The sequence below is a fragment of the Tamandua tetradactyla genome, chromosome 2 (assembly GCF_023851605.1).
Source record: "Tamandua tetradactyla isolate mTamTet1 chromosome 2, mTamTet1.pri, whole genome shotgun sequence".
Classification (NCBI taxonomy): Eukaryota; Metazoa; Chordata; class Mammalia; order Pilosa; family Myrmecophagidae; genus Tamandua; species Tamandua tetradactyla.
Window position 1 is genome coordinate 168637280 of NC_135328.1, and position 14619 is coordinate 168651898.

The 14619-nt window shown below is 38.2% G+C and overlaps 1 protein-coding gene and 1 long non-coding RNA gene across 2 annotated transcripts in view; one reads left to right on the plus strand and one right to left on the minus strand.

Moving 5' to 3' along the window:
• LOC143674223 (uncharacterized) overlaps positions 1-14619 on the plus strand; it is a 60138-nt gene that overhangs the window by 40346 nt on the left and 5173 nt on the right. The gene's annotated exons all lie outside the window — the stretch shown is intronic.
• SCP2 (sterol carrier protein 2) overlaps positions 1-14619 on the minus strand; it is a 177072-nt gene that overhangs the window by 29236 nt on the left and 133217 nt on the right. The window contains exon 13 of the mRNA XM_077149616.1: positions 1090-1183. Within this exon, the coding sequence (XP_077005731.1) occupies positions 1090-1183 (94 nt within the window). The remainder of the gene's footprint in view (positions 1-1089; positions 1184-14619) is intronic.

The window sequence follows — 14619 nt, forward strand, 5'->3', positions numbered from 1 at the left end:
GAAGGTTTGGGTCACCCCACCAGGCAAAGAGCCACAGCCAGCTGAAGTACTTGCTGAGGGTAAAGGGAACATGGGATGGGTAGTGGAAGAAGGTAGTGATAAATATGAATTAAGACCACATGATCAGTTACAGAAATGAGGACTGTAATGCTGTTTTGTTCATGTTATAGTATTTAAACTGTAAGAAATCAAGTTTAAGAGTGAATATTACCCAAGGACTTACTATTCTGGGGAGATTTAATGCATTTCCGGTTGTATGTGTACAGCTGAATATTGTTAGGCAAGAAAAAAATGTGTCTTTTATTGTTTTCTATTTAGAGATTAAGTATGGTTTAAGGTGATGCATATAGCTGCCAAGTTGACAAGGTGTGGAATGTCATGGTCAGGTTCATGTGTCAACTTGGCCAGACAGATGGTGGTGCCCAGTCATCTGGTTGGGCAAGTGCTGGCCTGTCTGTTGCTATGAGGACATTTCATGGATTTATATCATGATAACATTGACTGTATCCATAGCTGATTGGGTTTGTAATCAGCTACAGGGAGTGTCTTCTGCAATGAGTGACATTTAATCTAATTACCAGAAGGTTTTTAAGGAGGACTCAGAAGAGACAGTCATTATTCCTACTTCAGCCAGTGTGCCTCCCTTGTGGAGCTCATCTAGACCCTTTATTGGAGTCACCAGCTTCACCTGCCCTACAGACCTTGGACCCTAACATTCCCATGGTTGCCTAGCCAGCCTCTCCTGAATGTTCACTGAGGACCTTCATCGGTTGCCAGCTTGAGGCTGCCCTGGGCTCTGCATTTCCACGGTTACATGAGACACATTTATAAATTTTGTATCTACGGACATCTCCTGCTGATTCTGTTTCTTTAGAGGACCCAAGCTAATACATATACATTTGTGAAATGCATTCTTACCAGAACTATAAAGGAACCTTAATAAACACTCAGAAATCTAAAATATACTCAATACTTGACAACATGATATAAATGTCCAATTTGTACCACCTCATGGCAACACCTAAAACCTGTGTCTGCTTCCCCTAATCTCATGTCCTCCCAGTGATATTTTAGAAAAATGTTGCTTACCTCTTCAAGCTTCTTCTCAATCTCTTTAAAGACAAGATCTACCTTAAATCCATCAACTGCAGAGCCGGTTGGAGCAGCCTCAATTTGATGAGCTCTAAAAGAATGGGGGAGAAAAATCAACTTCATCATATAGAGTCACCTAACTCAGAATATATAACTAACTCCTACAACTCAACAACCAAATTTAAATGGGCAAAAGATGTGAACAGACATTTCTCCAAAGATATACAAATGGCCAAAAAAAGCACATGAAAAGATGCTCAACATCATTAGCAATTAGGGAAATGCAATCAAAAGTACAATGAAATGCCATTTTACTCCCAGTGGAATAGAGACTACTAAAAAACAGAAAATATGAAGTGCTGGTGAGGATGTGGAGAAATAGAAACACTCATTCATTGTTGGTGGGAATGTAAAATCCTGCAGCCACCAAGGAATATAGTCTGGTGGTTCCTTAGAAAATTAAATAAATATATACTATATGACCCAATGGTATATACCCCAAAAAAACTGAAAGCAGGAACTTGAGTAGATATTTCACACTGATGCTTATTAGTGGCATTATCTATAACTGCTAAAAGATGGAAGCAACCCAAGTATCCATCAACCAATGAATGCATAAACAAAATGTGATATATACATACAATGGAATATTTAGCTGTTAAAAGGAATGAAGTTCTGATACATGCGGCAACATGGCTGAACCTTAAAGACATCAAAACAAGCTAGACACAACAGGATACATATTGTATGATCTCACTGATATGATTAGAATAAGGAAATTCATAGACTCAGAAAGTAGAACACAGATTATCAGGGGCCGGTTGGAGGTAGGGAATGGAGAATTAATGCTTTATTAGTACAGGGTTTCTGGTTGGAAGATGGAAAAGTTTTGGTAATGGATGGTGGTGTTGGCATAGCATAGCATTGTGACCGTAATTAACACGACTAAATTATATATTTGAATGTGGTTAAAAGTAGAAATTTTAGATTGTATATATGTTACTAGAATGAAAATTAAACAAAAAATTCACAGGACTGTGGAACACAAGCAGTGTAACCATGGTCTACAGCTAATAGTACATATAGAACAATATTCTTTCATCAATTGTAAAAAGGTACCACACTAATACAAAGTGTTAATAATAGGGAAAACTGAGTGTGTGAGGGGTACATAGATGGATTCTGTATTTCTTGCATGTTTCTGTAACCCGACAACTTCTCTAATATAATAAAAAAAAAAAGAGGGAGAGAGGACTTTCAGTTGACCAATATGACAGCATAAGATAATCCTGGCTTCTACACACCCACAGAATTTTGAACAACTAGTAAAAATTGGTTGAGCCATCTTCCTCAGAGCTCCAGAAAGCAGTCAAATAGACGTAGTAATGGGCAAGCACTGAACCAAGAAAACACAACTTAAAAAAGATAAGAGAAGCCTATGTTATCCTTGCTGGGCCCTCCCACTTACCTTCCTGTTGCATATGGAGCTGGCCTGTACTTTATTATGGGCCCTCAGCCCTGTTCTGGAGGGAGGAGAGTAACTCTCATGTGCAAGTGTGGTGCCTGTATGTTGGTTTCAGTCTAGCATCCAGCAGCCTGAATGACTGAATCAGTACACTCGTCTCTGGCCTGCCCTCCAATAACATGTCTTGCAGTCAGAAGTAGCTTGCTCAAGCTCAAGCAGTGTAAGAAGTAACCAAATCAAAATACCTGGGGCAAATGATTGCTGACCTCAAGCCATACAACAGAATACCCATGAGGGAGATGAAGTCTATTCCATAGTAAGTAGAACGGACATTCATATTCTTGTAAATAAGGAATACTTAATGGCACTATCTCATGCCCAAGATAAGATGCAAACTCAGAAAAGATAGAGAGGACCCAGCATTTTAGCCTTGGCCTGATCTTCTTGGTAGAAGTACTAAACTTTGTAGGAATGCATGCCAACCCAGAGTCAATCTGTAAAGTCTGTGAGGGAAACAAGAATGAAAAGAAAAGAACAGAGCCTAAGAAAACTGTGGGATACTATCAAGCAAACCAACATAAGCATTACAGGAGTGCCAGAAAAAGAAAGAAAGAAAGGGATGGAAGGAATATTCAAAGAAATAATGGCAGAAAACTTCTCAAATTTAGTGAAAGACATGAATATACACATGCAAGACACTCAACTAATTCCAAACAGGATAAACTCAAAGAGAACCACATCTAGACATACTGCATTCAAGCTGGCAAAGAACAAAGAGACAGGGCAGAAGGCTGCAAGAGAAAAGTAATGTGTTACGTATCAGGGAGTCACGGGAGGACTGAATGCGTACTTCTGAGCAGAAACCATGGAGGCAGGAAGGAAAGAAAATTATTGTTAAGCAAGAATATTATATACAGCAAGACTGTCTTTCAAAAATAAAGGAGAGATTAAGACATTGCCAGATAAACAAAAGCCGAGGGAGTTTGTCACTACCAGACACGCCCAACAAACAACACTTTTAAAAACAGTACTTCATACTGAAAAGAAAAGACACTAGAGAGTGGATCAAAGCAACATAAAGAAATAAAGATCTCTGGTGAAGATAACCATATGGGTAATTATAAGCTTCAATATAACTGTATTGTATTTTTGGTATCTAACTCAACTTTTTACTTCTTACATGCTCTAAAATGCAAATGCATAAAAGTATGATAAATCAATAGTTTGCAATATACAATTTATAAAGACATAAATTGTAAAAAGTACAACAAAAAGATGGGGGACAGAGAGGTATAGGAATTGTTTGTACATGCTATTGAAGTTAAATTGGTATTAAAGCAAATGAGATTGCTACAGATTTAGGATGTTAAATATAAGCTCCATGGTAACTACAAAGAAAAATATGCAAGCTCATAGACAGCGAAAGTAAGATACAGGTTGCCAGGGGCAGAAGGTAGGGGGAATGGAGAGTTGAGGTATAATTGGTGCAAGGTTTCTATCTGGAGAGATAGAAAAGTTTAATAATGGAAGGTGGTGAGGGTATTGCAAAATTGTGAATGTGATTAATTCTACTGAATGATATGCTTGGAAGTGGTCAATATCGGAAAGTTTATGTTGTATACATGTTCCCAAAATTTTAAAAAAGAGGTACTAAAAAGACAATGACACAATGCAATACGTGATACGTGAGAGGGATTAATAATGGAGGATAAAAGGAGCAAAGGAACATTATTGGGATGTATGGAAAAAATGAAATACAGACTTTAAGCTCTAGAGCAATGTTAAATTTCTTGAACTTGATAAATGTACTTAAGATGATTATATGAGTGAATATTCTCATTCTTAGGAAATGCACATGACAGTATTAAGTGTTCAAGGAAGATGATGCATACAATCTATACTCAAGTGTTCAGAAAATGGATAGATAGAAAGACAGACTGATCAACAGTTGGATAAATATATAGAATGATAGGGCAAATGTGGCAAAATGTTAAAATTGGTGGAAATAGGGATATATTGCATAGGGTTTGTATTATTTTTGTAAAGGTCCTGCAAGTTTGAAAGTATTTAAATAAAAGTTAAAAACATATTCAAAGTAAAATTTTTTTTTAATTTTTTTTATTAATCAAAAAAAAGAAAAGAAATTAACACAACATTTAGAAATCATTCCATTCTACACATGCACTCAGTAATTCTTAGTATCATCACATAGATGTATGATCATCATTTCTTAGTACATTTGCATTGATTTAGGAAAAGAACTAGCAAAACAGCAGAAAAAGATATAGAATGTTAATATAGAGAAGAGAATTAAAATAATAATACTAATAATATATATATATATAAAAAGGAAAAAGAAAAAAACAAAAACAAAAGATACAAACACACAAACAAACAAACAAAAAACCATATTTCAGGTGCAGCTTCATTCAGTGTTCCAACCTAGTTACATTACACTTAGGTATTAGTGTGCTGTCCATTTTTGAGTTTTTGTATCTAGTCCTGTTGCACAGTCTGTATCCCTTCAGCTCCAATTACCCATTATCTTACCCTGTTTCTAACTCCTGCTGGTCTCTGTTACCAATGATATAGTCCAAGCTGATTCTCGAATGTCGGTTCACATCAGTGGGACCATACAGTATTTGTCCTTTAGTTTTTGGCTAGACTCACTCAGCATAATGTTCTCTAGGTCCATCTATGTTATTACATGCTTCATAAGTTTAGTCTGTCTTAAAGCTGCATAATATTCCATCGTAGGTATACGCCACAGTTTGTTTAGCCACTCGTCTGTTGATGGGCATTTTGGCTGTTTCCATCTTTTTGAAATTGTAGATAATGCTGCTATAAACACTGGTGTGCAAATGTCCGTCTGTGTCTTTGCCCTTAAGTCCTTTGAGTAGATACCTAGCAGTGGTATTGCTGGGTCGTAATCCATTCTGCCATTCTATGTCTTTTGATTGGGAAATTCAGTCCATTAACTTAGTGTTATTACTGTTTGGATAATATTTTCCTCTACCATTTTGCCTTTTGTATTATATATATCATATCTGATTTTCCTTCTTTCTACACTTTACTCCATACCTCTTTCTTCTGTCTTTTCGTATCTGACTCTAGTGCTCCCTTTAGTATTTCTTGCAGAGCTGGTCTCTTGGTCACAAATTCTCTCAGTGACTTTTTGTCTATAAATGTTTTAATTTCTCCTTCATTTTTGAAGGACAATTTTGCTGGATATAGGAGTCTTGGTTGGCAGTTTTTCTCTTTTAGTGATTTAAATATATCATCCCACTGTCTTCTAGCTTCCATGGTTTCTGCTGAGAAATCTACACATAGTCTTATTGGGTTTCCCTTGTATGTGACAGATTGTTTTTCTCTTGCTGCTTTCAAGATCCTCTCTTTCTCTTTGACCTCTGACATTCTAACTAGTAAATGTCTTGGAGAACGCCTATTTGGGTCTATTCTCTTTGGGGTGCGCTGCACTTCTTGGATCTGTATATTTAGGTCTTTCATAAGAGTTGGGAAATTTTCAGTGATAATTTCTTCCATTAGTTTTTCTCCTCCTTTTCCCTTCTCTTCTCCTTCTGGGACACCCACAACACGTATATTTGTGCGCTTCATATTGTCATTCAGTTCCCTGATTCCCTGCTCAAGTTTTTCCATTCTTTTCCCTATAGTTTCTGTTTCTTTTTGGAATTCAGTTGTTCCATCCTCCAGTTCACTAATTGTAGCTTCTGTCTCTTTAGATCTACCATTGTAGGTATCCATTGTTTTTTCCATTTTTTCTTCTTTGTCCTTCACTCCCACAAGTTCTGTGATTTGTTTTTTCAGATTTTCTATTTCTTCTTTTTGTTCAGCCCATTTCTTCTTCATGTCCTCCCTCAATTTATTGATTTGGTTTTTGAAGAGTTTTTCCATTTCTGTTCGTATATTCAGCATTAGTTGTCTCAGCTCCTGTATCTCATTTGAACTATTGGTTTGTTCCTTTGATTGGGCCATATCTTCAATTTTCCGAGTGTCATCCATTATTTTCTGCTGGTGTCTGGGCATTTGATCAGATCTCCCTGGGTGTGGGACCCAGCTGGTTGAAAGGTTTTTCTGTGGAATCTCTGGGCTCTGTTTTTCTTTTCCTGCCCAGTAGGTGGCGCTCGTGGCGGTCGTTTGTCTGCGGGGCAGTCGGCCCGGGAAACCGCGCGTGGAGGCGGGGGTCGCCGGCCGTGGCTTGGGGGAGTGCCGGTCCAAACTGCCCAGCTGGCCTGAGACGCCAAGCGTGACGGGAGGGCCCCACCATCCAATGTTCCCAGTCAGACCGGGGAGCCACGTGCGTGGAGGGGACCCCAGTCGCCAGCCACCCCAGCCGGGAAAACGTGCACCCCTTGGGCATCTCACCGCAGCGGACCCTCCCCACCCGCTCAGCCGTTCCAGAATGGGGTACGCTGTCTTTTTTGGTCTCTGTTGTGACTCCGGGAGCTGTTTCGTATTGTTTCTGTTTCTTCAGTTGCTTTTCTGGAGGAGGAACTAAGACCCGCGCGTCTTACTAAGCCGCCATCTTCTCCGGAAGTCCCAAAGTAAAATTTTTTAAATAAGGGAAAAAGAAATAAAATAAGGCAGGTTAAGGGGTGAGAGTATTTTCTTCTGTGTTGGGTGTACTATTTTACATCATGTGGTTAGGGAAGGCTTCTCTGTGGAGGTGGTATTTAAATTATATCTTAAATTAAGTAAATGATCTCCCACTCAAATATCTAGGTGGGACGGGAAGTGTGCTAGACAGAGGACACTTCAAGTGTAAAGCCTTGAGATAGAAACCAGCTTGGCAGTTAAAGGAAATGTAAGAAGGCCTACCTGGCTGGAGCAGAGCAGAGTAAATAGGATAAAAGGTTAGAGAAACATCCAGGGCAAGATAATGTGGGACTTACAAGAGTTTGGGTTTCATTTCAAGTGTAATAGAAGAACTATAGGGTATAAGGTGGAGAGAGAGATATGATCCATTTAAATGTTTTAAGAAATAAATCTGATTTAGGCACAAAGGCCTGGGTTGGCCAAGGGCCTTCTCCACTCACTAGTTTTATGGTTCTGGGCAAGTTAATTCATTTCTGTGTCCCTCCAAGAGGAGGTGGGGAGGAAGGTGGGAAGTGCTGCTGGTTTTACAGGATTAAATGGAATCCTGTGTGTAAGGCACCCAGGAGAGTACTTGGCCTATGGTTATGAAAGGACAGCCATGAACTTTATGGGCACCAAACTCTCCAGCATGAGGTATGCACAGAAACCCCAGGAGTCTGCAGATGAGGGCATATTAAGATGTCAGGTAATTCTTCTGACATACCACAAGGATGCTGATGACTGGACAAGGAACGGAATAGCACAGGAAGCACTTGTTTGAAGAAGTCAAGGAGACAACAGCCTAAGCATTTCTTTCTTTCTCTACCTCCTCTCTTCCCTCCATCTCTTCTCCCCTTTTTTCCTTTCCCTTTCTCTCCCACTTTGATGTGCTTCCTTTTCTTTGTAATTTCAAAATAGTTAATGAGTACTTGTTACATTCCAGGCGTTGTTTGAGGCACTGGGCATATTTACATTTTTCTATGAGAGGAAAAAAGATAACAGGCAAAATAATTGCAAGTGGTATCAAGTGTTAGGAAGCAAACAAAAGCAGGAAACTACTTTATTGGGGCAATCAAAGAAAGACCTCTTTGAGTAGGTGATTTTTTAAAAAATATTTTAAATATTTTTATTTAGAAATATTCACACCATATTATGCAATGGTGGCTCAAAATATCATCACATAGTTGTATATTCTTCACCATGATCATTTTTAGAACATTTGCATCCCTCCAGTAATAGAAATAAAAAGAACTCATAACCTTTACCCCTCCTTCTCACTGACCCACAGTATTTCAATCTGCCCAATATTTATACTTTATCTCCCCTACTTATTTATATTTTTATCCTTATATATATACATTCACTCATCTGTCCATACCCAGGATAAAAGGAGCATCAGACAAGATCACCATCACACAGTCACATTGTAAAAGCTATATAGTTATACAGCTGTCTTCAAGAATCAAGGCTACTGGAACACAGTTCAACGGTTTCAGGAGCTTTCCTCTAGCCACTCCAACACACCATAAACTAAAAAGGGATATCTATGTAATGCCTAAGAATAACCTCCAGGATAACTTCTTGACCCTGTTTGAAATTTCTTAGCCACTAAGACTAACTCATTTCTCCCTTCCCCTTTTAGTAAAAGGTTTTCTCATTTCTTTCTATGATGCCAGGTTCCAGCTCATCCCCGGGAGTCAGGTTGCCAGGGAGATTTATACCTCTGGGAGTCATGTCCCACAGAGGGAGGAGGGCAGTAAGTTCACCTGCCAAGTTGGCTTACAGAGAGAGGCCATATCTGAGCAACAAAAGAAGCTCTCTAGGGGTGACTCTTAGGTGTAATTATCACAGCTTTCCTTTACAGGAATAAGCTTCACAGGGTGAGCCCCAAGATTGTGGGTTCAGCGTATTGAATTGGTATAACCAATTATACCCAATTATACCCACTGCTTTTGAGAATATTAGGAATCCCCAAGATGGGGAAGTTGAGCATTTCCTCTTTTCTCCCCAGTCTCCCAAGAGGACTTTGCAAATACTTTTTTATTCTCTGCCAAATTACTCTGAGATATATCAGGGCATCACACTAACCCGTACAAACCAACAAGATCACATGCCCTAATTCAGGATTCCATGTAATTACGGTGTTCAATTAAACTGACCTTGCAAGTTAAATAGATAATGTGCTACCAAAACTATAAACTTTGTACCAAATAAACCTCTCCCTTTGATTTCACAGAGGTTGAAGGTTGAAAATATGTGCCAGATCATCCTTTACCCAGTATTCTGATTTACCTTAGACCTATCCAGATCAGCTTCATTCATATCTCAAGGCGAAGTCTGATCACTTTTTCAGCTTTTTAAACAGTTGCTGAATGGGGTATATGTTGACTTTCATAGCTTCAGGGCTCTAACTCCAAATCTCAGGTATTACACAAATATCCGAAGTTTCAGGGAACAACCAGGTTATACACAAATAGCTCAGTATCTCAGAATTTAGAAATATCAGTTTCAACTCCTAAATATATGTGATTGCTATAACAGCTTAAAATCTAAGAACCTTTACAATAGGCCTTGACCTGATAATCCATGCTCTCAACTTCAATTCTCTGAGTTTGTATATTATAGTTAATCTATATGAGTGAGACATGATAATATCTGTCTTTTTGCTTCTGACATTTCATTCAACATACTGTCTTTAAGGTTCATTTACCTAGTTGCATGCCTCACAACTTCATTCCTTCTTGCAGACACTCAGTAGTTGGTTGTATGTAAACACCACAGCTCCTCTTCCATTCCTTAGTCATTGTACCCTCACTACCTCCTCCATTAATTTGAGCAGGCAAATTTAAGTTAAAACTCCATTAAAGGAAGAAAAGGAGCCAGTCATTTGAAAAAGAAGTTGTGTGTATAAAGAGCCTGAGGATGAAAGAACTTGGTATGTTTAAAGCTAAAATAAGACCAATGTTCTGGGAGTATAGTAAGTGGGTGAAAGGAAACTAAAATCAAATTGGAGAGCTGGGCAGGGACCAGGTCATGTAGGCCAAAACAGAGAACTTGGAAAGGCACTGAAGTGCTTAAACAGGGAGTGAAACAGTGTTTTTGTGTTTATTCTTATAATAAAGAATGAATTGGGGGGTGCAGGAGGGAGACAGTAAGAATAGAGGTTGGGAGACTAGATAGGAGGCTATTGGAGTAAACCAGGTAAAAGATGGTGTCCTGCCTCCAGAGGACCTCTTTTGTTGCTCAGATGTGGCCTCTCTCTCTCTAAGCCCAACTCTGCAAGTGAAACCATTGCTCTCTTCCCTAGGTGGGACATGAAGTAGGGAAGAAAGTCTCCCTGGCAGCGTGGGAGATGACTCCCAGTGATGAGCCTGACCCTGGCACTGGGGGATCAACAATGCCATCCTGACCAAAAGGGGGAAAAGAAGTGTAACAAGTAAGGTATCAGTGGCTGAGAGAGTTCAAATAAAGCCAAGAGGCTACTCTGGAGGTCACTCTTACACAAGCTTCAGTTACACATTGCTACCTATCATAACTTGCCAAACCCCGAAAAAGCCATTCCTGCTAATCCTAAAGAACACCTAGGGCATTATATAAGATTCTACAAAGGTTCCATGCACTAGAGTAAGTTTCCAGAAACCTACAATCTCCAGATAGGTCCCAAAATGCAGAGGGGCCTGCCTTTCCAGAACATCAACTGGTTCCATCCCCCTATCCCATATTATGGACAGCCCCTTCCAACATGAAAAAGTTAGAATGGGCATAGCCCAAATACCCCTAAAGAGTGGGAGAAAGATCAAAGGCGCTGGTGGAGTTATACAGAGCAGATAGGGTTTAACAAATGAGTAGAGTACTGAATCATTATATTGATATTTCTTTTAGGTCCCGGTAAAAACCTAAAATTGTAGAACTTTAACCCATAGCAAAATCTGAATTCTGTTCTACAATTAATTGTACGATGTACTTTGAAATGTATTGCTTTTTTGTATATATGTTATTTTTCACAAAAAAGAAAAAAGAGGAGTAATATAACAGGATTTAACAAATGAGTATGACTGCTGAATCATTATATTAATTTCTTTTGATCTCCAAAGTCTTAGAGCGGCTGGAAGAAAAAAATGAAAAATTATGGAACCCATACCAAACTTTAAAATTTGTTTAAAATAAATTTCAAATTTGGAAATTTATTGCTTTTTTTTGTATATATGCTATATATCACAATAATAAAAAAAAGTTAAAATGGTGTTCTAGACTATGGTAGAACCAGTCTGTCAGAGGAGATGGACCGAAGGAAGTGGATTCAAAATATATTCTGGAAATTGAATCCATAGGCCTTGCTGCTGCTGGTGGGGGTGCTATGTAAGAGGGAGAGGAGAGGACAAGGATGATTCAAGTTTGGTAGTGCAATGTCATTTACTGAGACAAAGAAGAAGGTAATGGGAATTGGGAGACCTAAATTCTGTTTTAGGCACATTAACTTTAAGATGTTTGTGAAACAAGAAGGTGGCTGGATATGAGAGTCCAAACTCAGAGAGAGGTCTAGGCTGGAAATAAAATGGGTAATCATCAGTATAAGTAAAGTATTCAAATTGATAAGCTCATCTTGAGGGAATTATAGGGTCAGAAGAGAGCTGAGGATAACAACCTGTGGAACCCCATTATTTAGAGGCATGGGAAAGAAGAAGCAGTAGCAAGTGATGCAAGAAGAAAACCAAAAAAGGAAAATATCCCAAAAGCTGAGAAGGGAGAAAGAATCTGGAGAGAGGGGTGAACTATGTCAAATGCTGTCAAAAAGTCTAGAAAAGTGAGAACAGGAAAGAGTCAGCCAGATTTGGCAACATGAAAAGTACAGGTGACCCTGACAAAAGCAGCTTTAAGGACCTGGTGGAGGGTGGAAGTCAGTGACTGAAGAGTGAATGGGACAGGGAAATAGAAACAGCATGATTCTTTTGGGGATCATGAAAGGGGTGGTGTCTAGAGGGGATTGTGACATAAAGGAAGGTATGTTTTTGTTTTAAGACTAGCATATCAGAGCATATTTGCTGGATGATGGTAATGAACCAGGAAAAGGAAATGGAAAGAGAGGAGTCTTGAGAAAGTGACAGAGGATGTGATCCAGTGACATGATAGGAGGAGGAGAAGTTTCTAGGGAAGGAGGAGGATCCTTTAGGTGTAATTCTACAGGCTTTAGATTGCAGGTAAGAGAGTTTGGGTTAAATGCCTTCTATTTTCTCAACAAAATATAAGGGAAAGTAATCAGCTGATAATGTGGGTGAAAGGATGGGTACGAGCAGTTTAATACATTGAGTCGTCATTACTATCATGAACAAGGTACTCCACACTCCCATACCTTTGCCCCTGCTCCACCCTGAGCCTGCAATCTCTTTACTCTCTGGGGTAAACTCCATCTCACCCAGCAAGACTCAGTTCAGGACACTCCTTCTCTGTGAAACCTTCTTTCACCTATCCACATGAGCCAACTGTGTGCCACCCTGATTGAACTTGACATTTACTTCAGTTATTCTGCTTAAAAAACAGTATGACAGTTCTTTAAAAAAAATTGGCCTAACGTTGCAAATGTCAGCTTCTGAAAAGTAGATATCATGTCCTTTAAAAAAAAATCTGTATAGCCTCAGTTCCCAGTACACAACAGGTATTTAGCAAATAGTAACTGAAATTAGAACTGAAATTGTATTCAAGTCTTCCTTCCTAAATCCCAATTTCTTCTTATTTCATTCAGAGCAAAACTATGGTATACTATCTTCTCAGCCAAGAGTTTGAATGAGTGACCTAAAATCAAGTGCCTACACTAATTCTGCTCCATAAGCCAGTTCTGTTTCCTTAATGGTCCAATGTTTTTTAGCTTTTAATACATCCTCGGGCCCTTCTCCACACTTGCCATTCCTTGACTGTATATAACAAAATAATAACCGATACTAGAGGCACATTTCAGTTTACAAAGCTTCTTGAAACTTTATGGGCAGAGTCCAAACAACAAATTCCCAAAAGTCATAGATACATCTCTTCAGTTTGCTGGCTTCAAAAATATGTCAGACTAATGATTAATCAACCTTTTAATGCAGATTAGAAAAAGTTAATATGTACACCTAATATGTAAAGTTTTCTGAAAACCCTTTATTTCTTACCATTTATTTCATATATGCCCTGCTCTAAGGAAACTGAATATACCAACTTAAGCAAACTCAGAAAAGAGATTATTCACATCACAAAAGGATGCTCCTCATGATTTCTTTAAATACAAAATGTTTTTTTTTTAGTAGAAACTAAATTTTGGTTTTAAAAACATTTTTGCTTTATATATACGTTTTCTCAAATAAATCTAGTATGTAAAATGTTGGTAGAGACCTTGAAGATTAACCAGTAGCATCTCCCACTTGGTGTATGAATTCCCCCCATACTTTCTGACAAATTTAACATCTGCTTCAACAATGTTAAAGACTGGAAACAAAGAACAGCCAAAAAACGTCTTGAAATCAGACAGAGGAGGGTTGGAATCCTAAGTCCCACCACTTAAGAATCTATTTCTTTAGATAAGTTTTTAATTACCAATCAGTACCAATATGTACACAGGTATAATACCCACTATGTAGAGCTTTTAAGATTAAACAAATAGTGCAGATAAAGGACCTAGCAAGGTCTAGACACATATTAGGCTTCAAAAAGTGGTTGCTAAGGAACTCAAGCAGCTCAACATTTTAAAAGAAGGCCAATTAAAATTTGGCTGCATTTAAAAATTTCTCCAACAAAGATACACAAATGATAAGTACATGAAAAGATGCTCAACATCATTAGCCATCAGGAAAATGTAAATCAAAACCACAAGACACAAGTCACACCCACTAGAATACTAAAATAAAGACAAACAATAGCAAAGTTTGACAAGGATGCATAATAAATAAACCTTCATATACTGCTGCTGGAAATGTAAAATGGTGTAACTGCTTTGGAAAACCAGTATGGCAGTTACTCAAAATGCTAAATACAGAATTAACATATGACCCAACAATTCCATGCCTAGATATACCCAAAATAATTAACATATGTTCACACAAAAATCTGTATGTAAATCTTCACAACAGCATTGTTCATAACAGACAAAAAGCAGAAGCAATCCAAATGCCTATCAGTCAATGAATGAATAAACAAAATATGGTATATCCATACAACAGAATATTATTCAGCCATAAAAAGAAATGAAATATTTGGGCAGGCCACAGTGGATCAGTGGTAGAGTTCTCGCCTGCCAAGCCAGAGACCCAGGTTCCCGGGGCCTGCCCATGCAAAAATAAATAAATAAAATAAATAAATAAATGAAATGTGAATAATATGATACAACATAAATGAACCTAAAAAAACACTACACTAAACAAAAGAAACCAATCACAAAAGACCACATATTGTATGATTTCATTTGTATGAAACATCCAGAATAGGTAAATCCATAGACA